Source organism: Haemaphysalis longicornis, unplaced genomic scaffold (assembly GCF_048455015.1).
Source record: "Haemaphysalis longicornis isolate Haplotype H1 unplaced genomic scaffold, Haemaphysalis longicornis Haplotype H1 scaffold_7, whole genome shotgun sequence".
NCBI lineage: Eukaryota > Metazoa > Arthropoda > Arachnida > Ixodida > Ixodidae > Haemaphysalis > Haemaphysalis longicornis.
The window spans coordinates 125544227-125560297 of NW_027526422.1; the positions used below are offsets into that span (position 1 = coordinate 125544227).

General features: G+C 48.1%; 1 protein-coding gene across 1 annotated transcript in view; it reads left to right on the top strand.

Moving 5' to 3' along the window:
- Positions 1–15864, top strand: part of LOC144146932 (putative GMC-type oxidoreductase Mb1310) — a 29452-nt gene extending 13588 nt beyond the window's left edge. The window contains exons 6-11 of the mRNA XM_077678892.1: positions 2480–2647; positions 7046–7190; positions 7304–7467; positions 8209–8386; positions 12804–13020; positions 14126–15864. Of these exons, the coding sequence (XP_077535018.1) occupies positions 2480–2647; positions 7046–7190; positions 7304–7467; positions 8209–8386; positions 12804–13020; positions 14126–14459 (1206 nt within the window). The 3' untranslated portion in view covers positions 14460–15864. The remainder of the gene's footprint in view (positions 1–2479; positions 2648–7045; positions 7191–7303; positions 7468–8208; positions 8387–12803; positions 13021–14125) is intronic.
- Positions 15865–16071: the final 207 nt, after the last annotated feature.

The following is a 16071-nucleotide window of genomic DNA, read 5'->3' on the forward strand; positions in this document are numbered from 1 at the left end:
TAGTGATGCTTCTGTAATGTAGTGCTTTTGTAGTGCACTTTAATGCTTCTGCTTTGTAATGCTTCTGCAATGTAGTGCTTTTGTAGTGCACTGTAATGCTTCTGCTTTGTAATGCTTCTGCAATGTAGTGCTTTTGTAGTGCACTGCAATGCTTCTGCTTTCTAATGCCTCTGTAATGTAGTGCTTTTGTAGTGCACTGTAATGCTTCTGCTGTGAAATGCTTCCGTAATGTAGTGCCTTTGTAGTGCACTGTATTGCTTCTGTTTTGAGCACGGGCAGGGCGGGGCGGGACGGCAAAAACTTGCGGTACGACCTCGACGTCGCATCGAATAAACGCGCACACTCGGTCGTGAGTTGCACTTCTTGTGAACACAAACGGAACTTTTTAAACGTTTATTAAAATGAAGGAAATATGGGCCTGACCCGCACCTTTCTCGCAGGACGAATCAATACAGGTCATTTCTCTCTCTCTCTCACAGGGGTAGGAAGAAGCTAGTTTCACGGGACGTGTTGGGCAATCCATATAACGCCATGGCCCACCGTCAATGATGATGACGAGGAATAAGCTGTGTGCGGGGCGCAGCAAGCGCTCGCTCCATTTTTTTTGCAACCCCTTGTCTTTACTTCGAGAAGATTTTGGAGCCTCAGCTTCCTGTTCTTTTATTTGTCTAATCGACATTAATCTGCTATAGCCTAGCTGGTGCAGGATTGTTCCCGCTTTTATTTGGGTTGTTTTCATACCTCAGGGAACATATTTTTTTCCTTTTTCCCGTTATGGCTGATTGTAAATAGATCGTCTCATCTTGTAAATAAATCGCTTAGTCATCAACCATTGTTCATGTCATCTGCTCTCCCCACACGTAACGCTACGCTTCACCGTGGTTATAGGTGGGAAATAGCAAGGGGAATATCAGGTTGGTATATAAAACTGTATGAGAGCGTCCCAGACTGCTTTTGTTAATCTGGGTGGCTACGAGGAGCGGAGGAAATGATCGGAGGAATTTCATTTTAAGTTAACGAGAAGGGTGTCAAGAAGAATTTGTCCATCGTTTTAAAACCTAGGGCATGTCTAAAGAGTATGTTTCGTGGAGTCCGGAATTTTAAAGGTGAAGCATATTCCTTCACCTGGAGAAGAATGAAATATCATTGTCGCTCACGAGGAAATATGGTTGAAAGCGCCAGTAGTTGTCTCAGGCGGGCCTGTTAAAAGCGTGGGTGGGTCATTGACAGAGCGGCAAAAACATGAAGGTTTAAATTTCCTTTTGAAAGAACTTCTAGGAACGTAAAATGGAATGACATATAAACTCAGGAATGCACGAAAAATACTACAGTCTTCCCCAGTTCGCTTCTAAACGTTAGTGAAAAAGAGGGTGAGAGGTTCTCAAGTGGAGAGGTCACTATCCCGCTTCTACTTGTTCTTAACGTTAATCAGGATTTAAGCCACCACTCGCTCTCACAGGCGGTACCATTTCTTCATCATCATTCGGGACAAGCCACGTTTTACAGGCGGAAGAAGTGGCCATCCTTCTAGCCATTGCATAAACGTCTGTAGAAATAACCCTCACAAACAGCCAACACGCATGTAGAACCTTCTCCAGCGGTTTCATATCACGACCTGCCAGAAAAAGTCTTCCCCGGCATCCTTCCCTACATCCTGTAAGAACTATTTGGGCTCCAGGCTGCTCCGCCGTTTCTGGCAACGTCGCTGCCCATCAGCGTGCCCGAGAGTTGACCGACCGGCCAAGCCAGGAGTTCGGCGAGAAGTGGCAGCTCTGCCCCTTGTAATCGTTCCACGAAATCACCCAGCAGCACCGTCTAGAACTAACACTATATATCCCCCTGCGCACAAAAAACCTCCCTATAGAACAACAACGCCACCTCCGACGCATCAAAACCAGCACATTTCTCCGCCACACTAGAGCCGAAATCCCGGGCCCTACCGTCTACTCCTGGCAATACCGCTTCTGCGATGCTCTGGGCAGCCTCTACTATATCATGTGAGGCTGTGATAAGAAACCCCACCTAACCATCTGCGCTTCCCTTTTCCTGAGCTAAGTGAGAGAGCACTGTCCAGCTCGGACCCTGACCACCAGCTTTGGCTGGTACTCAGAGGCCAAGAAGCCGGACGGACTCAAGATCCCGGAATGAGGACTCTTCCCAGTGCTAACAACTTCAGAGAGACGTTTATTCCTCCTCCTCATCGGGATAACATGGATTAGTAGCCAGCAGATCACCCATACTTACTGATGGGAACGTCATGACAATTGCGGTGCTCTTTAACGTTAGTGAGTACCATGATCCCTGATAGTGGGGATGACGTCATCATCACCACGATCCAGTATGACGCGTGTGTAGATACTGATGCCTTGAAAGCGGGCTTGTATCATATTCTGTGATGAAAAATGGCGAGAATGTCAGCGAAGTCCAGTATAATAATTCATGGTTTTGACCACGTGTTCTTTGTTTTGCACATTCCTAGGTGCTGTTCAAGGGCAAGCGGGCGGTGGGTGTGACATTCGTCAAGGATGGCATCGAGCAGACAGCGCTGGCAGCCCGAGAAGTCATTCTGTCTGCGGGAGTCGCCAACTCGCCGAAGATCCTGATGCTGTCCGGCGTGGGACCGAGGGACCACCTTCGGGAGCACAAGGTAACCGCGGTTGTTTGCAAGCGCGATACAATGCTTGTGGATTTTTTCACGGGCTTAAGAGGGTCATGGAGGCGAAATACAACTGTGTTGACTTCTGAAGAACTGGTCTTCGGGCACTCAATCGGCTACACTCCATCCATGAGTGACGGGTTTTAACGGGAAAAAACGCAAGTGTTGCAAATTAATTTTGCCCACCAGTGACGTCATGTCGGCAGGAAGGAAGGAATTCGGGCCAGCATTACAAAATAGTTGTCAGTGTGGTGTTGAGGTGTGGTGACATTGTGTGTCTGTTATTTTAGGACTAAGTGAGGTGTGGTGACTTTGAGAGTCTCTGATATGGTATTGGGGATGATTAGGCGGAGCGATTTCCGGCAGCTATGCAAGGCTAAATCCGCCTTAATCAACAATACTTACTACTACTACTACTACTTCAACGTTAGCATACCAGGAATGCCACTCCCCCCCAAAACAGAACAAACAAACAAACAAAATCTAGAGGTCGCACGATCTTATCTCAGTCATGCTTTTAGGTGGTGGCTTCGGTTGGCAGCCACAAATCGTACAAACAACATTATGTGACATCACTGAAAATACCCGAAAAGTGGCTTCGGAGTCACCGCTTTCCGGTGGCTCAGCATGTGTTTTCTTTGACATTTCAATTGTGTTTTCAAGCTTGCGATAAAATTGCTACCATTGTTATCGGAACAAAGCAGTATTTTAGAGCGCACCTGTTAAGTGCCCACTCCTGTGGTTTCGCGTCACCGCCGGTCTTGTTGTAGCCGAGTGAACGAACAGGACGCCGAAGATAGAGCGAAGAAAAAGCTGGAGGGGAATTTAATGAACCAAACTTGTATTTTGTTTTGTGGCCCATTCAAGTGCAGCCGGTCGACGAGAGAAATATCCGGCACGACCACTGACCGTTCTAGAATTCGCTTTGTCACTGGGGGAACTTCCCGCCTTTGAAGCTAAGGGTATTCCTACAAAGCACGCCGTAACAGTACATGAGCCTGATCTTATTTGTTTTTCTTTATATTTGACGTAATGTAGCTTTATACTTCATTTTAGAACCGATGTGAAGGATGATGTCGATTTTTTTTTGTGTGTGTACAGTGCATATAGTCTGCTGAAGCTGGCGCACGCGTATATAGAAAGGGGTAAGGCACAGGCTTTCATGGTGTAATACCGGACGTGGCGCGCGCTTGAGGCTGACGCCCGCGTGTCGCGATTTCGGCGCACGTCAAACATCCCTTAGTGGCCTAATTAATTCGGAGCTCACCTCTAAGGCGCGCCTTATTGCCCAGTTTTAGATCCCGCGCGTTGAACCCCGTAATTTGAAATGTGTTTGTGGGGTTATAGTTAAAGCAAATATGGCAGGTTCTTTGACGAATCAGCGTACTCTTATTGAGACAACACGCACGACCGCGCGCTTAACACACCGGCACGCACGCGCACACGTGCGGGCATGTTAGTAAAGACACGGCGTAAACGTATTATCGCTTCTAAGCGTCGTAAGCGCATTGTCATTTATATGAAATTGCCACACCCCACGGCGCACGTGCATGCGTGAAGTCATTGTGTGGTGCAAAATGTGGCTAAAAGATGGGTAGTGCCGGAAAGACGAACGCCTTGTAGAGAATGCTCCTGGCAGAGCGGGCATTGCGTGCGCCTTCGGCCTTGACCATTTCGCAAGCTCGGCCTATTCATAAGGAGCGGGGAAAGAAAAACGGCGCTTGCGTGTGATAAGTGAATACTTAGCCGGCTGTACAGAAAACTATAGAGGACAGAAAGTTGTGAGTGAGTGATGGATAAATGGCGAGTGGGTGTTCACGAGGGACGCCTTCAGGGAGGAATGCAGAACAATCATGCAGCTGTTGACATAGGTCTTTATTGAGCACGAAGTACTTGAGCAGGCGGCAAGCCGGCTACCACTTTTTGCGCCTTCCTACATGCGCGCGCGGAGAGTTATAGCGCAGATCTGAAAGACCAACAGCGACCCGCCGCGGTGGCTCATTGGCTAAGGCGTCGTGGTGCTACTGAGCCCATGGACGCTGGTTCGGTCCCGGCTGCGGTCCATGGCTGCGTTTCTGATGGAGGCGAAAAGCGAAGAGAGAGAGAGAGAGAGAGAGAGAGAGAGAGAGAGAGAGAGAGAGAGAGAGAGAGAGAGAGAGAGAGAGAGAGATAACACTTTATTTACCCAAGGGTTAGCGCAGCTTGGTGGCCGAAGACCGTAGAGCTTCGGCGATTGTGGCTACGCGACCCGTGAGTGACTTCTGGAGATCCAGGCAGGAAACGCCCGTGTGTCGAGACTTCTGTGAATGTTAACACTTCCCCAGGTGGTGAGACTTAATTCGGAGCCCTCCACTACGGCCCGCCTCATAACCTCGGTGTAGCTTGGCGGCGTAAAACCCCACAATAAATCAGATGTGAACGACAGGAATGAGTGTTGGGCTTACAAAGTGCGCTTCATTTGTGTGTGTAGATCCTCGTCCTTGTCCCGCCTAGCGCCAGCAATGTTCCGAGTTACAAAGCATGCCAATATAATTGTTAACTCATCGGCGGCGACTTCTTCCTTGATGCTTTAGCTGAAATGCAGGGTTTCATAGAGAAACTTGGAGTGTGCTGCTGGAGGCGGCAGAGTAAATTGGCATGCTTCGAACAATTTGCCGCAGCCGGAACCATTGTTAGTCTGTGTATTGTTTGTTTTTGCAATGGGACTCCACTCCTGTAATATTCCCATAACGGGAATGACAGTATCGTGAAATAAATGAATAAATAAATAGACATGGAAGGAACAATGGCAATCGTCGAATTGTTCTGACTGTTCATATGCTCTCAAGAAAACTGCCCCAGTTACATACCGATGCATGCCAGTAACCGTGTGAGCAGAGTGGCTACGAATGCACATGGAAATCGGTTTATAGACCACCTTTGAGCGTAATAATTTTGTGACGAAAAAGAAGATGCACGAATCGCTTCTTGACCAGTACCCTTGAGTGAACATGCGACATTTTTGTGTGGGCCGGAAACAACTCGACCAAGGCGTTGCACGATTTCAAGTAGTTCAAAATAATAACAGACACCAACATCGTGCTGTGGTACACAGCGTATTTTCGCGCGTAGAACCCGCACCAAAAATGCGAAAATTCCACTGGCAAAGCATGGTTACGATGAATACGCGGGATTTTCCTTTAGAGCAGCTTCACGGCAATGCGCGTTGTGCCGTGAAGCTCCTACGCAGTAACACTGGCTAAGCCTCCTATGGCAGCGATTTAGCAAAACATACAAGGACAAAGAATAAAAAAAACAAGGACGAGCGCACCATAACAACTGTATTTTATTAGTGAATTGTGACTTTCGCCTTGCTGTGAGTGTATTCAATTGCTAAATATACGCTTTTTTGTCTACATAGTAAGTGATGTGTTGCTTGAGCAGTAGCTTTCGTGCAGCCTTTCTTGTATCAAACGTGCGGGCAATACGCGAGGACTTTCTTCTTTCTTTTCCGGCGGGCTGAAAAGGGGGGTGCTGATTATACGCGCGGGCGGGTTATACGCGAGAAAATACGGGATCTACAACAGCACGATGTTGGTTTTTGATTGGTTGGATGGATACGGTTTTTGAAAGCCTTGTAAAAGGGCTTGTAAATGGCTTGCAAAGTCCTTGTAAAAAGGGCTTACGAGTTGGATTAAAAAGTAGCAAAGCCTATACATTCAAGAGTGTAATCAGATCAAGTAATTAGGGAACTTGCGCAACTCACCTCAATGTCAATTCAACATTGTGGTTTCCTAAGAATAAGATGTCTACCGCGGGCAACAGCTGCTAGGCAAGTTGCGGTGAGAGGGCTTGACATGACCATTTATAGCAGCGAAGCTGTTTAGCAGGTCGCAATTTTTTGTGTCCGCAGTTAAAAATACCTAGAAATGGCCGAGCGGGCGCACGTGAGTGCGGGCCTCGCTGCGACCTCTTAGCGTCCCCGGCGCGCGTTGACAAGCCAAGCATACCCACTCAAAGAGGTTGGCCAAGATTGCCCCCCTCCCCCCCCCCCCCCATTTCCCACAAAAAAAAAAAAGTCACAGCGTTCGCCGTAATCGTGAGAACACTTGCTCGGAACGAGAAAGACTCCGGCGTTCGCCGTAATCGTGACAGCCCTTGCTCGAAACGATAAAGACACGTCATAGCGTACGCCCCTCGAAGTGAGGCCCAGTGATTGTCACTATAAAAAATGCAGGAAGCTGAGGATCGAGCAAACGTCGTTGAGGCAGCGAAGATGAAGCAGATCAGCTGCAATCGTAGACTTAAACCATCGTGATGGTCGTGAAGGTTGCGTACAGCTGCGCTACCTTCAAGCCTTACGCGTTAGCGTTAGCTTCCTTCATTATTTTGTTCCAAAACACGACGCAGATCCCCCTGGTGGCTGACTTGCCCGTGGGTAGTGACCTCCAGGACCACGTGATTGTCGGCGGCATCGGCGTGCACCTCCGGGACCCTTACAACGTCGGCGTGTCGGGTGTGAAGGCTGCCCTTGAGTACTACCGTTACAACACGGGTGGGTCACCGCAGAGTTACTATACTCTTCTTCCTGACAGCCTTAGGCTTGCTGCTTGGTTGAGTTGCGTTAACCGCGGGTATAATTTGCCCATCACGGGACACGCAATGCAGGACCGTGGACCCTCCCTGCGGGTGCCGAGGCAGTGGCGTTCGTGAAGACAAAATACGCCAACGCCAGCGAAGACTACCCCGACGTGGAGATCATGCTCATCGCCGTGCCACCCACCGAGCCTGTTGTTGAGACATACCTGACCGGACAGGGACTTAAGCAAGAGGTGAGACCCGTACCCTCGTGGATGAGACAGGGATTGTGTCTTTGAGAGGGTTTAGGCGACAGAGTGACTCATTCGAGCACGACGACACATTCGGGAAGTCGAAAGCTTCAGAAAAGCGCCTGTTGAGAGAAAATTATTGCAATAAAAAACGTAAAAGAAGCAATTAAGAGGGTAAACTCTACTGCAGCGTTTGGAAACCAGGCTGGTGGTAGTCGTACGATCTATTTAAATTCAAAGCCTTGAAGCACATGCTACGAACATAACACTAAAGTTGCATTTGGGAACCTATCTCGCGGTTTCAGAAACTGAGTGCTTATTGTTGTTTGCAGAGTTCCCTTTTTTACGTCAGTACTTCTTGCGTAATTTAGAAAAAAAGTTCTCGACAACGGTTCGATGTGTTCGATGTGAACGAAGAAGAGATTCTGGCATAGCCACAAACCCCATTAAAAATGCACGGTAAAAGTGTTTGTTACATCCCCGTTTTCATGGGAGAAATTGAGGCGTCATTATTCTGATTGGCCACCAGTGCGTTTCCAGCGGTGACAGATGTGCGACAAACTGCATGCTTTTTGTCCACCGACACTGAACGAAAAATCTACTGAATTTTCTCGCTCTACTTTACTTAACACATAAATAAACAATTCGGAAAATGTGCGCAATTCTTGAGCACTGCTGGAAACAGCTTAAATTGCGAGGATGTTTTTCATGTGGTGCCTCCCTCCCCTTCGTATAACTGCCTAGGTCTACGACGCTTACTACAAGCCGTACCGGGGTGAGCCGTCCTTCCAGATGATTCCCATGGTGATGCGGCCGAAGTCGCGAGGATTCGTCAAGTTGCGCTCGTCCGACCCAGCGGACCCGCCCATCATTGACCCGCGCTACTACAGCGACCCGGAAGACGTGGCCGTCATCGTCGAAGGTTCGCTATGCAACTTTTTGCTTACTTGGGAAGCAGTAATAATCAAGCATTTACCCATTTGAATGGCGGTACCAAACAATAGAGGTAGTGTGCATGAGTAATCGTTCAAATCGGTAAATAAATAGGATAAACTGTTTTTCTTTTGGGCAAGCGAGTTATTGCCTTGAATAATGTACGCTGTGCATGTGCTTTCCTTGGGGTCTTTTTTACGAAAGACTCTGTTGCCCGCCAGGTTCCTTAGAATAATATCAAGCATTCCCTAGTTGGTGGGGGGCTCCCTTCGCTGGTTTCTTTAATGCTTTGCACAACCGTAATCGTCCCGTGAAATAGTGCATACTCGGGATCATATTGGGGGCATGTTTATATGCTGCAACACTGTTATTTTTTTATTGAAGTTTTGCTTGCGCTGAGCGATTTTATTAATAATAAAGAAGATATGTTCGCGTTTACAGATCAAGGTTGTAAACCACAGAGAAAGAGATCGCGAGAAAGTGGACGCACAGAAAAACGAAGACGGAATGAACACATATCTTGCATTATTTCGTCAAGAAAGCCCCACGAAATCACGGGCAGTTCCTGGAAACTTCTAAAGTAGCATGCAAACTCGTTTGTTCTGCTTGGCTAATGAAAAGATTTCCCGTTGCATTCGTTCCAGTAACTTTCTGCACTGCACATCAGCTTTAAACCACGACGAAGCGTCATATTTCCTTGTATGGGAAAATAAGCGGTTATAGGTAGCGTTACTTTGTTCTTTGCCAAAATACCAGTATTAGACGACTCGTAATGATGTCGAATTCACTTAATTACGCAAGACGAAAGGGCGTAGCTACACGGACAAGCGCCGCGTCTAAGTGTTCGCGCTGTAGGGATTAATTCAACGGAGTACCAACTTGCCCAAGCTCTCACGTTAATTAATGGTCTCCTCGATTCGGCAACACTTTCTGCACTAGTTCACAAAAGTGCAGTGCAAGTGCAGCGCCAGTTATTTCGCACGCTACACCTTGCACGATACGAGAACGAGAGTCAGTATATTATCTCTATGACTCGCACAGGGGCTAGTGCAGAAGTGTAGAAGAACTGGTGCAGCACGGCGTCAAATCGAGGGCCGAAGTGCAGGTGGCGCAAGCTGCACTGGTAAATCGAGTGCGCGAGTGCTGGACCGCCTGAACTGGTGCAGAAAGTGTAGCCAAATCGAGGAGACCATAATTACGCACGCTGGTGCACTTTGACCAAACGACATGAAGCTCGCGAACTGTGATATCCCCATATGAGCTCATTGTTACGTGCAAACCTAAATAACTCATGCACAGGTTATTATTAATGGACCTCTCGCGCACGATCTAGCGGGTACACTTTATTGATAATAGGAAAGCTGAACGTCCTTTTGGTTGAAAGCCGATAGTCGGCAAACGGCTCCCGATTTTCGTGCTGTTGTGTTGCACTGCAGTTTTCACTGGCGTATTACAGTTCTCCGCACTAGCTTCTCGACGGCGTTGCGCAATTTTTGTTTCGCATCATTACGACACGAGTGTGGTTCTTTTTATGTCTTTTGAATTACGCGCCCTTCGATCACGCTCTTTTTCAACAGTCGGTGTAGAAGGCGACCAAATGTTCTGACCTCGGGGTATGAAAAAGGTACGAGGAAATGACACATCGTTTTGCCGTATGTCGTACGAGTTGGAAACCGAATAAAGAAGCTACGGTTATGACACAACCTTTCGATTTGGTGCCTCAACAGCGTGACGATACTTAGAACTACAGTAGTATGTAGCAGTGAATATACCCGGCAAGTGGGCTTTGGTAGACTAAAAAAAAAATCCGTGTGTTATAGATTTGGAAATGCTGCGGGCACAAGTCATTCGCGTAAGTTGCGGATTACGAGATCAGCCATTCAGTGGAATGACACGTGTTATGACACGTGCTAACAAAACAGCGTCAAAACACTGATGTTCATCGAGCATCTGGAAAGAAATGTGCTAAACGGGCGGTTTAATACAAACATCAGTTAATCTCAACGTCCATGCTGTGCTTGCTGAACAAATTCGAAGCGAATTTTTTGTTTCAGCTGTGTCAAGCCAGTTAGTTCTACATGGTGCGATTTTCCTGCGAATTCGCAGATGCGGCGCCAGTAGTGCGGCAAAACGACCTTTTTTCGTTGCTGCGGCACAGTGCCAAATGATTGGAACGGTCGAGCATACCCCGCGAACGCCGCTCTTGCGGCGTAGAGGGGCCGGACCTGCGGCCTATAAATAGGCACACAGCTAGGTCATCATCATCATCATCATCATCATCTGCATCTGCACGGTTAGAAACCATGTGGCGTTCCTTGTATATGCGCGGCGTAAGCGCAGGTGCACCGAAATAAACGCGCTCGCGTTTACAACACGATGTCCCGCGCCGTTGTGATCAAATGCTTATTCCCCTAGCTCCACTGCTCGACCCCACTGCCAGTACGATCATTTCTGGTTCTAAAACTGCATTTCAAAATTTTTCCACCGGACGCATGTCCCAGCCGGCACGCAAAAGTTTGACGAGTAGCAGTTCTGACCTGGACGCCCGCGCGTGGGATCACGTAGTCTCTTTTCATGATATAGCTATGCGGTTCGGCCTCTCCCGCTTGATTTATCCTCCGGCGGACAAAACGTTACATAATTCTAAAGCCCATACGGGGGGACTTCTTTAGACAGGCACCTTTCCAAATCCTGCCGTACTGACCCTCATCCACCCAACTCTATACCCAACTTCGGCCTGCAGCTTATGGCAGCTTATGTAGCGGTCATGCCGGACTGTCCCGTATCATGCGGGCTCGCCCCAAACAACTCCTTTTCCGAAATACCCTCCGAGGCATGGTGGGAGGCCACGCTGCGCAGCTCGGACTCGGGCCTACAGGCCCGCTTGGTCGCCAGGGCTGCCGAGTTATCAACGCGGCCTAACCGACCGAATGGCTTTCAATATACATCATCACTAATGTTCCTCGAAATAACGTTAATTCTCTCTATCTCTCTTTGACAAACCTGGCCGCCTAAACGCACCCCATGTGCGCCTTTTTTCGCGTCGTACAAGAAGAATGACGTAACTAATATAAGAGTTGTTAAGCTACACAGACCTGAAGGTTAGCAATCTATCCTTATTTTCGGAAAGAATACAGAATCGTCCGACGAGAACTTGTTGCGGTAAAGAATTGGTACTCTTTGCGAAAAAATTACAATCATTAAGCCTGAAACATAGGCTGTTATCGTTAAAACCCACGACCCTACACGGCTAAGGCCCACTACTCTACCCCTAGGCTACTGCGACCAGGGTAGAGTCATAGGTTTTTATGGTAACGACGTTGGTTTGAGCCCCTGTAACGTGTTTTGCGGAGAGCATGTTTTTGCTACAACTTGTTCTTTTAAGTCAATTCGTTGCATTCTTGTCGAAAAAAGGGAAAGTTTCGTATCTTATACGTCAATATAGACTACCAGCACGCTTATTAGTTATGCGATTGTTCTAGCACGACGCGAAAAAACGCGCACGCGGTGTGAGTTTATCCGGCGAGACTCCTCAAGTACGGTTTCAGTTCAGCGCAGTCGCGCGCACCCGTTCAGGAGTGGTTGGCTATTGACTATTAGCCGGCTAATATCCACTCCGTCGTTGAGGTCCTTCATTAAGGGACGAGATCCCGTGAAAATATTATCACGAAATCTAAAGACATTCTGCATTAAAGCAAAGTTTTATTTCGCTCCTCTCCCGGTTTTCCGGGGTGCTGCTGCTAGTGATACATTCTTGCCGGGTGTGCAGCTGGATTTCACTGTACACCAGAGAACGCTTGCCTCTGCGTATCGCCCCCCCCCCCCCCTTCCGGCAGAGAAAGCGAATCGCGGCCGGGGGGGGGGGGGGGGGGCACCCAGGAAGTTTCACCAGATACTGCTGACTTTACCATACTGCACCCGAAGGACCGGTACAGCGTGCGGTACAGCGTCCGGTACAACAATACAGCGCTCGGGGAAGCTTCATTTCCCGCTTGGATCCCGTTCTCTGCGCTGGGAGCTGGTGCGTCTTCGCAGGGGGGGATTTATACGTTCAAGGTTTATCGCTACGTCTCGCATTTGTCGACGTACTCGCACTGTTGTGAAAAACCAATACATCACGCAACATACCACTTTCAAAAAATTCCGAAGGAAGTTTGTTTAAACTTAGGCATGTCATGATGAAACCTCTGCGTTGCGTCGATTCACAACAATGCGCGGGATCCGCCGCTTGGTTTAGCTACTGAGCATTTATACCTCCGCAGGCTTTTCGCCCACATCAAAAAGTAGTGAACTAGAATATCCCCATTTCTACGATCCACGACAGGCACTTCGGTTTGATTAGGCGTTGTGGAGACAAGTTTTCTCCCATCGTTAAATCCACATTACTGACTCTTCACGAATTACAGGTTTGAAAGTGTGCAAGCAGATCGCCGACTCGGACGCGTTCCGCGCGCACGGAGCCAAGTTCTGGACCGTGCCGTTCCCGGGCTGCGAGCACCACAAGCAGTTCAGCGACGACTACTGGCGCTGCCTGGCACTGTCGTTCTCCTCTACAGCCGCGCACCCGGCGGGAACATGCCGCATGGGAAGCGACCCCCTGGCCGTGGTCGATCCCCGACTGAGGTGGGTGACGTCAGGGCCGCGCGCAAGAAGCTTAGTTTCGCATAGTCCTCCACTTGTGAATGGCAAACTGCAATAGTCAGCGGGCTTGTACCTAATGAGTGGTTGGAGTACGCGCGGTTGCGGAATCTGCGGTTCCTGTATAACCGGTTCGCGACGTGGCGCCCGTACCACTCAGCGGTTAGTCGACGCTTGTGAGTGAGCGGGCGCTTGAAAGTCACGCTGGGCCGTTAGCTTGCAGTCTATGACACCCTACGGAATAAAGGTTTTACAAAATGTTTAATACAGTATGCGATATTTGCGCTGGAATGCGATTCTAAAACACGAAGACAGTAAAAAGAAAAGACACGAGCGCTGATTATAAAATGAGCAATATTTATTGCTCAAGGAAATGCGATTCTAAATAGCTTACTCCAGGGAAATGTGTAATATCAGTCTTGCAAAATGACGTCACACTCGTGCGTGAAAAAAGCAACGCAAACAAATGTACAAAACGCGGGCGGATCTGCTGAGCGATGCTCACTCCAAACACATGTTTAGTTACCCAAGTTACTCCTTATAGAAGTCTACCGAAGGGGTGCTCACGCAATCTTCGCCACGCTGGGCTATCTCCCACGCCTCGTCGATTTCGCGTGCGCGTGTATCACGAAACCTCTTGAGCACCTGAGTGTGTTTTAAACGCGGGGAGCGCTTGCAGGACTTGCAGTTCGTTTCCAGGTTGCTTCCTGCGCCGACTTTGAGGGAGCACGCATGCTCTTTTAGGCGCTCGTTCAGCCATCGCCCGGTCTCTTTGTGTCTTCCGTTTACTGTCTTCGTTTAAGCGCTGTTTCACTGTTTTATGATGAACCAACTAGCCCAAACCCAAACGGTAGTTAAAGGCGATTCTAAATCGCTTATTCAAGAGCAATGTGTCGTATCAGGCTTACAAAATGTTGCGGAGTTATGCATCTACGGTGTTATCACTGCCCTTGACGCGGTAGAGTGAGAAAGAGCATTGTTGTTTTCGTCGATGGCCCTGGTAAACTCGCGATATCCAAAGTGAAGCAGACCCAAGACTTCAGCAGTGTGACGGAATCTGAGTGAATTCTGCTCTCCTCTTTCTCCGCAGGGTCCGTGGCGGGGTGAAGGGCCTGCGCGTGGTTGATGCTTCCGTGATTCCGGACATGCTCTCCGGGCACCTGAACGCTCCTGTGATCATGATCGCCGAGAAGGCGGCCGACATGATACTGGAGGATGCGAAGAACGCCATTCGTACGGGAAGCGACCGGGTCGTGGCGTCTGGTCTGCACAGGGACGATTCGCCTGCGGTCGTCAACTACGGGTCGCCAGTGTACGCTTTTTCGTCCGCTTCACTCTTGGCCACCTCGTCCTCATCGCTTCTGCTGTTTACTGCGGCTCTTCTAGGAGCGCTGCTGTGCTCCAAGAGCCTGACGCGTCAGTGATCGCTAGTCATGAGGCCAGGTGATTGCGCTTCTGCAGGAGCAGTTTGTTTAGGCGAAATGTGGGTGGACTGGCGGTTGTGTGCAACGGTGCGCGGACTTTGGTGCATTTTGCTTGCCTGTTTCCACAGTTCTGCATCTGTTGGTGTGAACTGCCGTTGCTTTGGGGCCCCTTTATTGCTTCATTCCATTCTCGTTCCAGTGTGTGTTTCTCTCGCAATGGTGTGCTTTTTGGATGGACAAGACGAGTGAGGTGTTTTCGCTCAGGACCCTTAGTGGCTTAAACATTGACAGTAGTTTGCAATGGAAGTGCACTTTCTGGGCTGAAGCAGAGCTATCATTGTCTTTGTACAGAAGTTCCATTACTTGTGCAACATCTTTTGAAAAATACGACATTTTTCGTAAGCAGCGAAACACAAAGGCGGTAAAGCGAGGAACGAACGTGTGGCCAGTTCCTTTATATAAATGTGAATTAACGAAAGGAAAAAAAAAGCAGAACGAATGTCAGCTTGCTCTGCGAGGTTGTGAATTGGGAAGAGGCGGGAAGTACTTGTACATATATTTTGTAGGGATACGCGAGACTAAGAAGTACACCATCAGAAATGCTCGCTCGTTAAACTACGTGAACAATTTACCCTGCCCGCCTACATCGTTTGTTGTCAAACGCATCTATTAGCGGTCACGGGAACAAAATTGCACCATGCTTTTGTCAAAGTTAAGGTTAACCAGCATTAGAATACCGCGACTCCCATCATCTGTCACATATTTCAGTCATTACAACGACAAGGTCACAATTTCGTCCCACGGTCACTGATTTTGATGTCGAATACCATCCAGTCAAACACCAGCAAATGTATATAGTTTCTGTGTCGCCAAAAAAAAAAAAAAAAAGCTTTCCTTCTTGCCATCTATTAAAACAAATGCCAGATGTGTGCGACTGCAATAAGGCTACCAGTTTTAAAACGGCCCTGATGTTTAAAAATGAAAAGTGTCTGTAATTACAATATTATGCTGGTTCCGCTTTTAGTCTGCGAAATACCTGACGTGTTGTAGGAATATTACGGGAGCTTCTAGCGCGGCGTGAAGTCTAACTTAAAGATGTGTCCGTAAACAATATCGGTGGTAGTTTAGTTTCACTATTTTGGTTAGGAAAAGTATCAAAAGTCTCATCGCTTTTGCAAACGGGAGCTACTCATCTCATAAAGAAGCAGTTAATGGGCTGTCATCCGAACACCCACCGTGTGTGTCACGGAGAAAATTTACTACCCTATTCTGTGTATGATGTGTCGGTGTTTTTGTTCGCTGTATGTCAGAAAGTGCGGTCAACGGGATGAGCAGACATTTGGGTTCACAGCCATCAATTCTGCTTACCCTTGTTTTGTGTATAGTTCATGTATGTACATACGCAGTGCCCTTCAATCTCTCGTTTTCATGATATAATAAAGGCGTACCTTTTTTGTCCATATTGTTTGAAATGGTAGCCAGAACCAAAAGCAGAAATTTCGGGGAAGGAAAAAAAAATAATTTCTTTTTTCCCAAGGTGATAATAGTGGGGAAAAACTGAAGGCATACGCCCATTCAGATGGAAAAACGAAATGTGAGGATCAGACCAAGA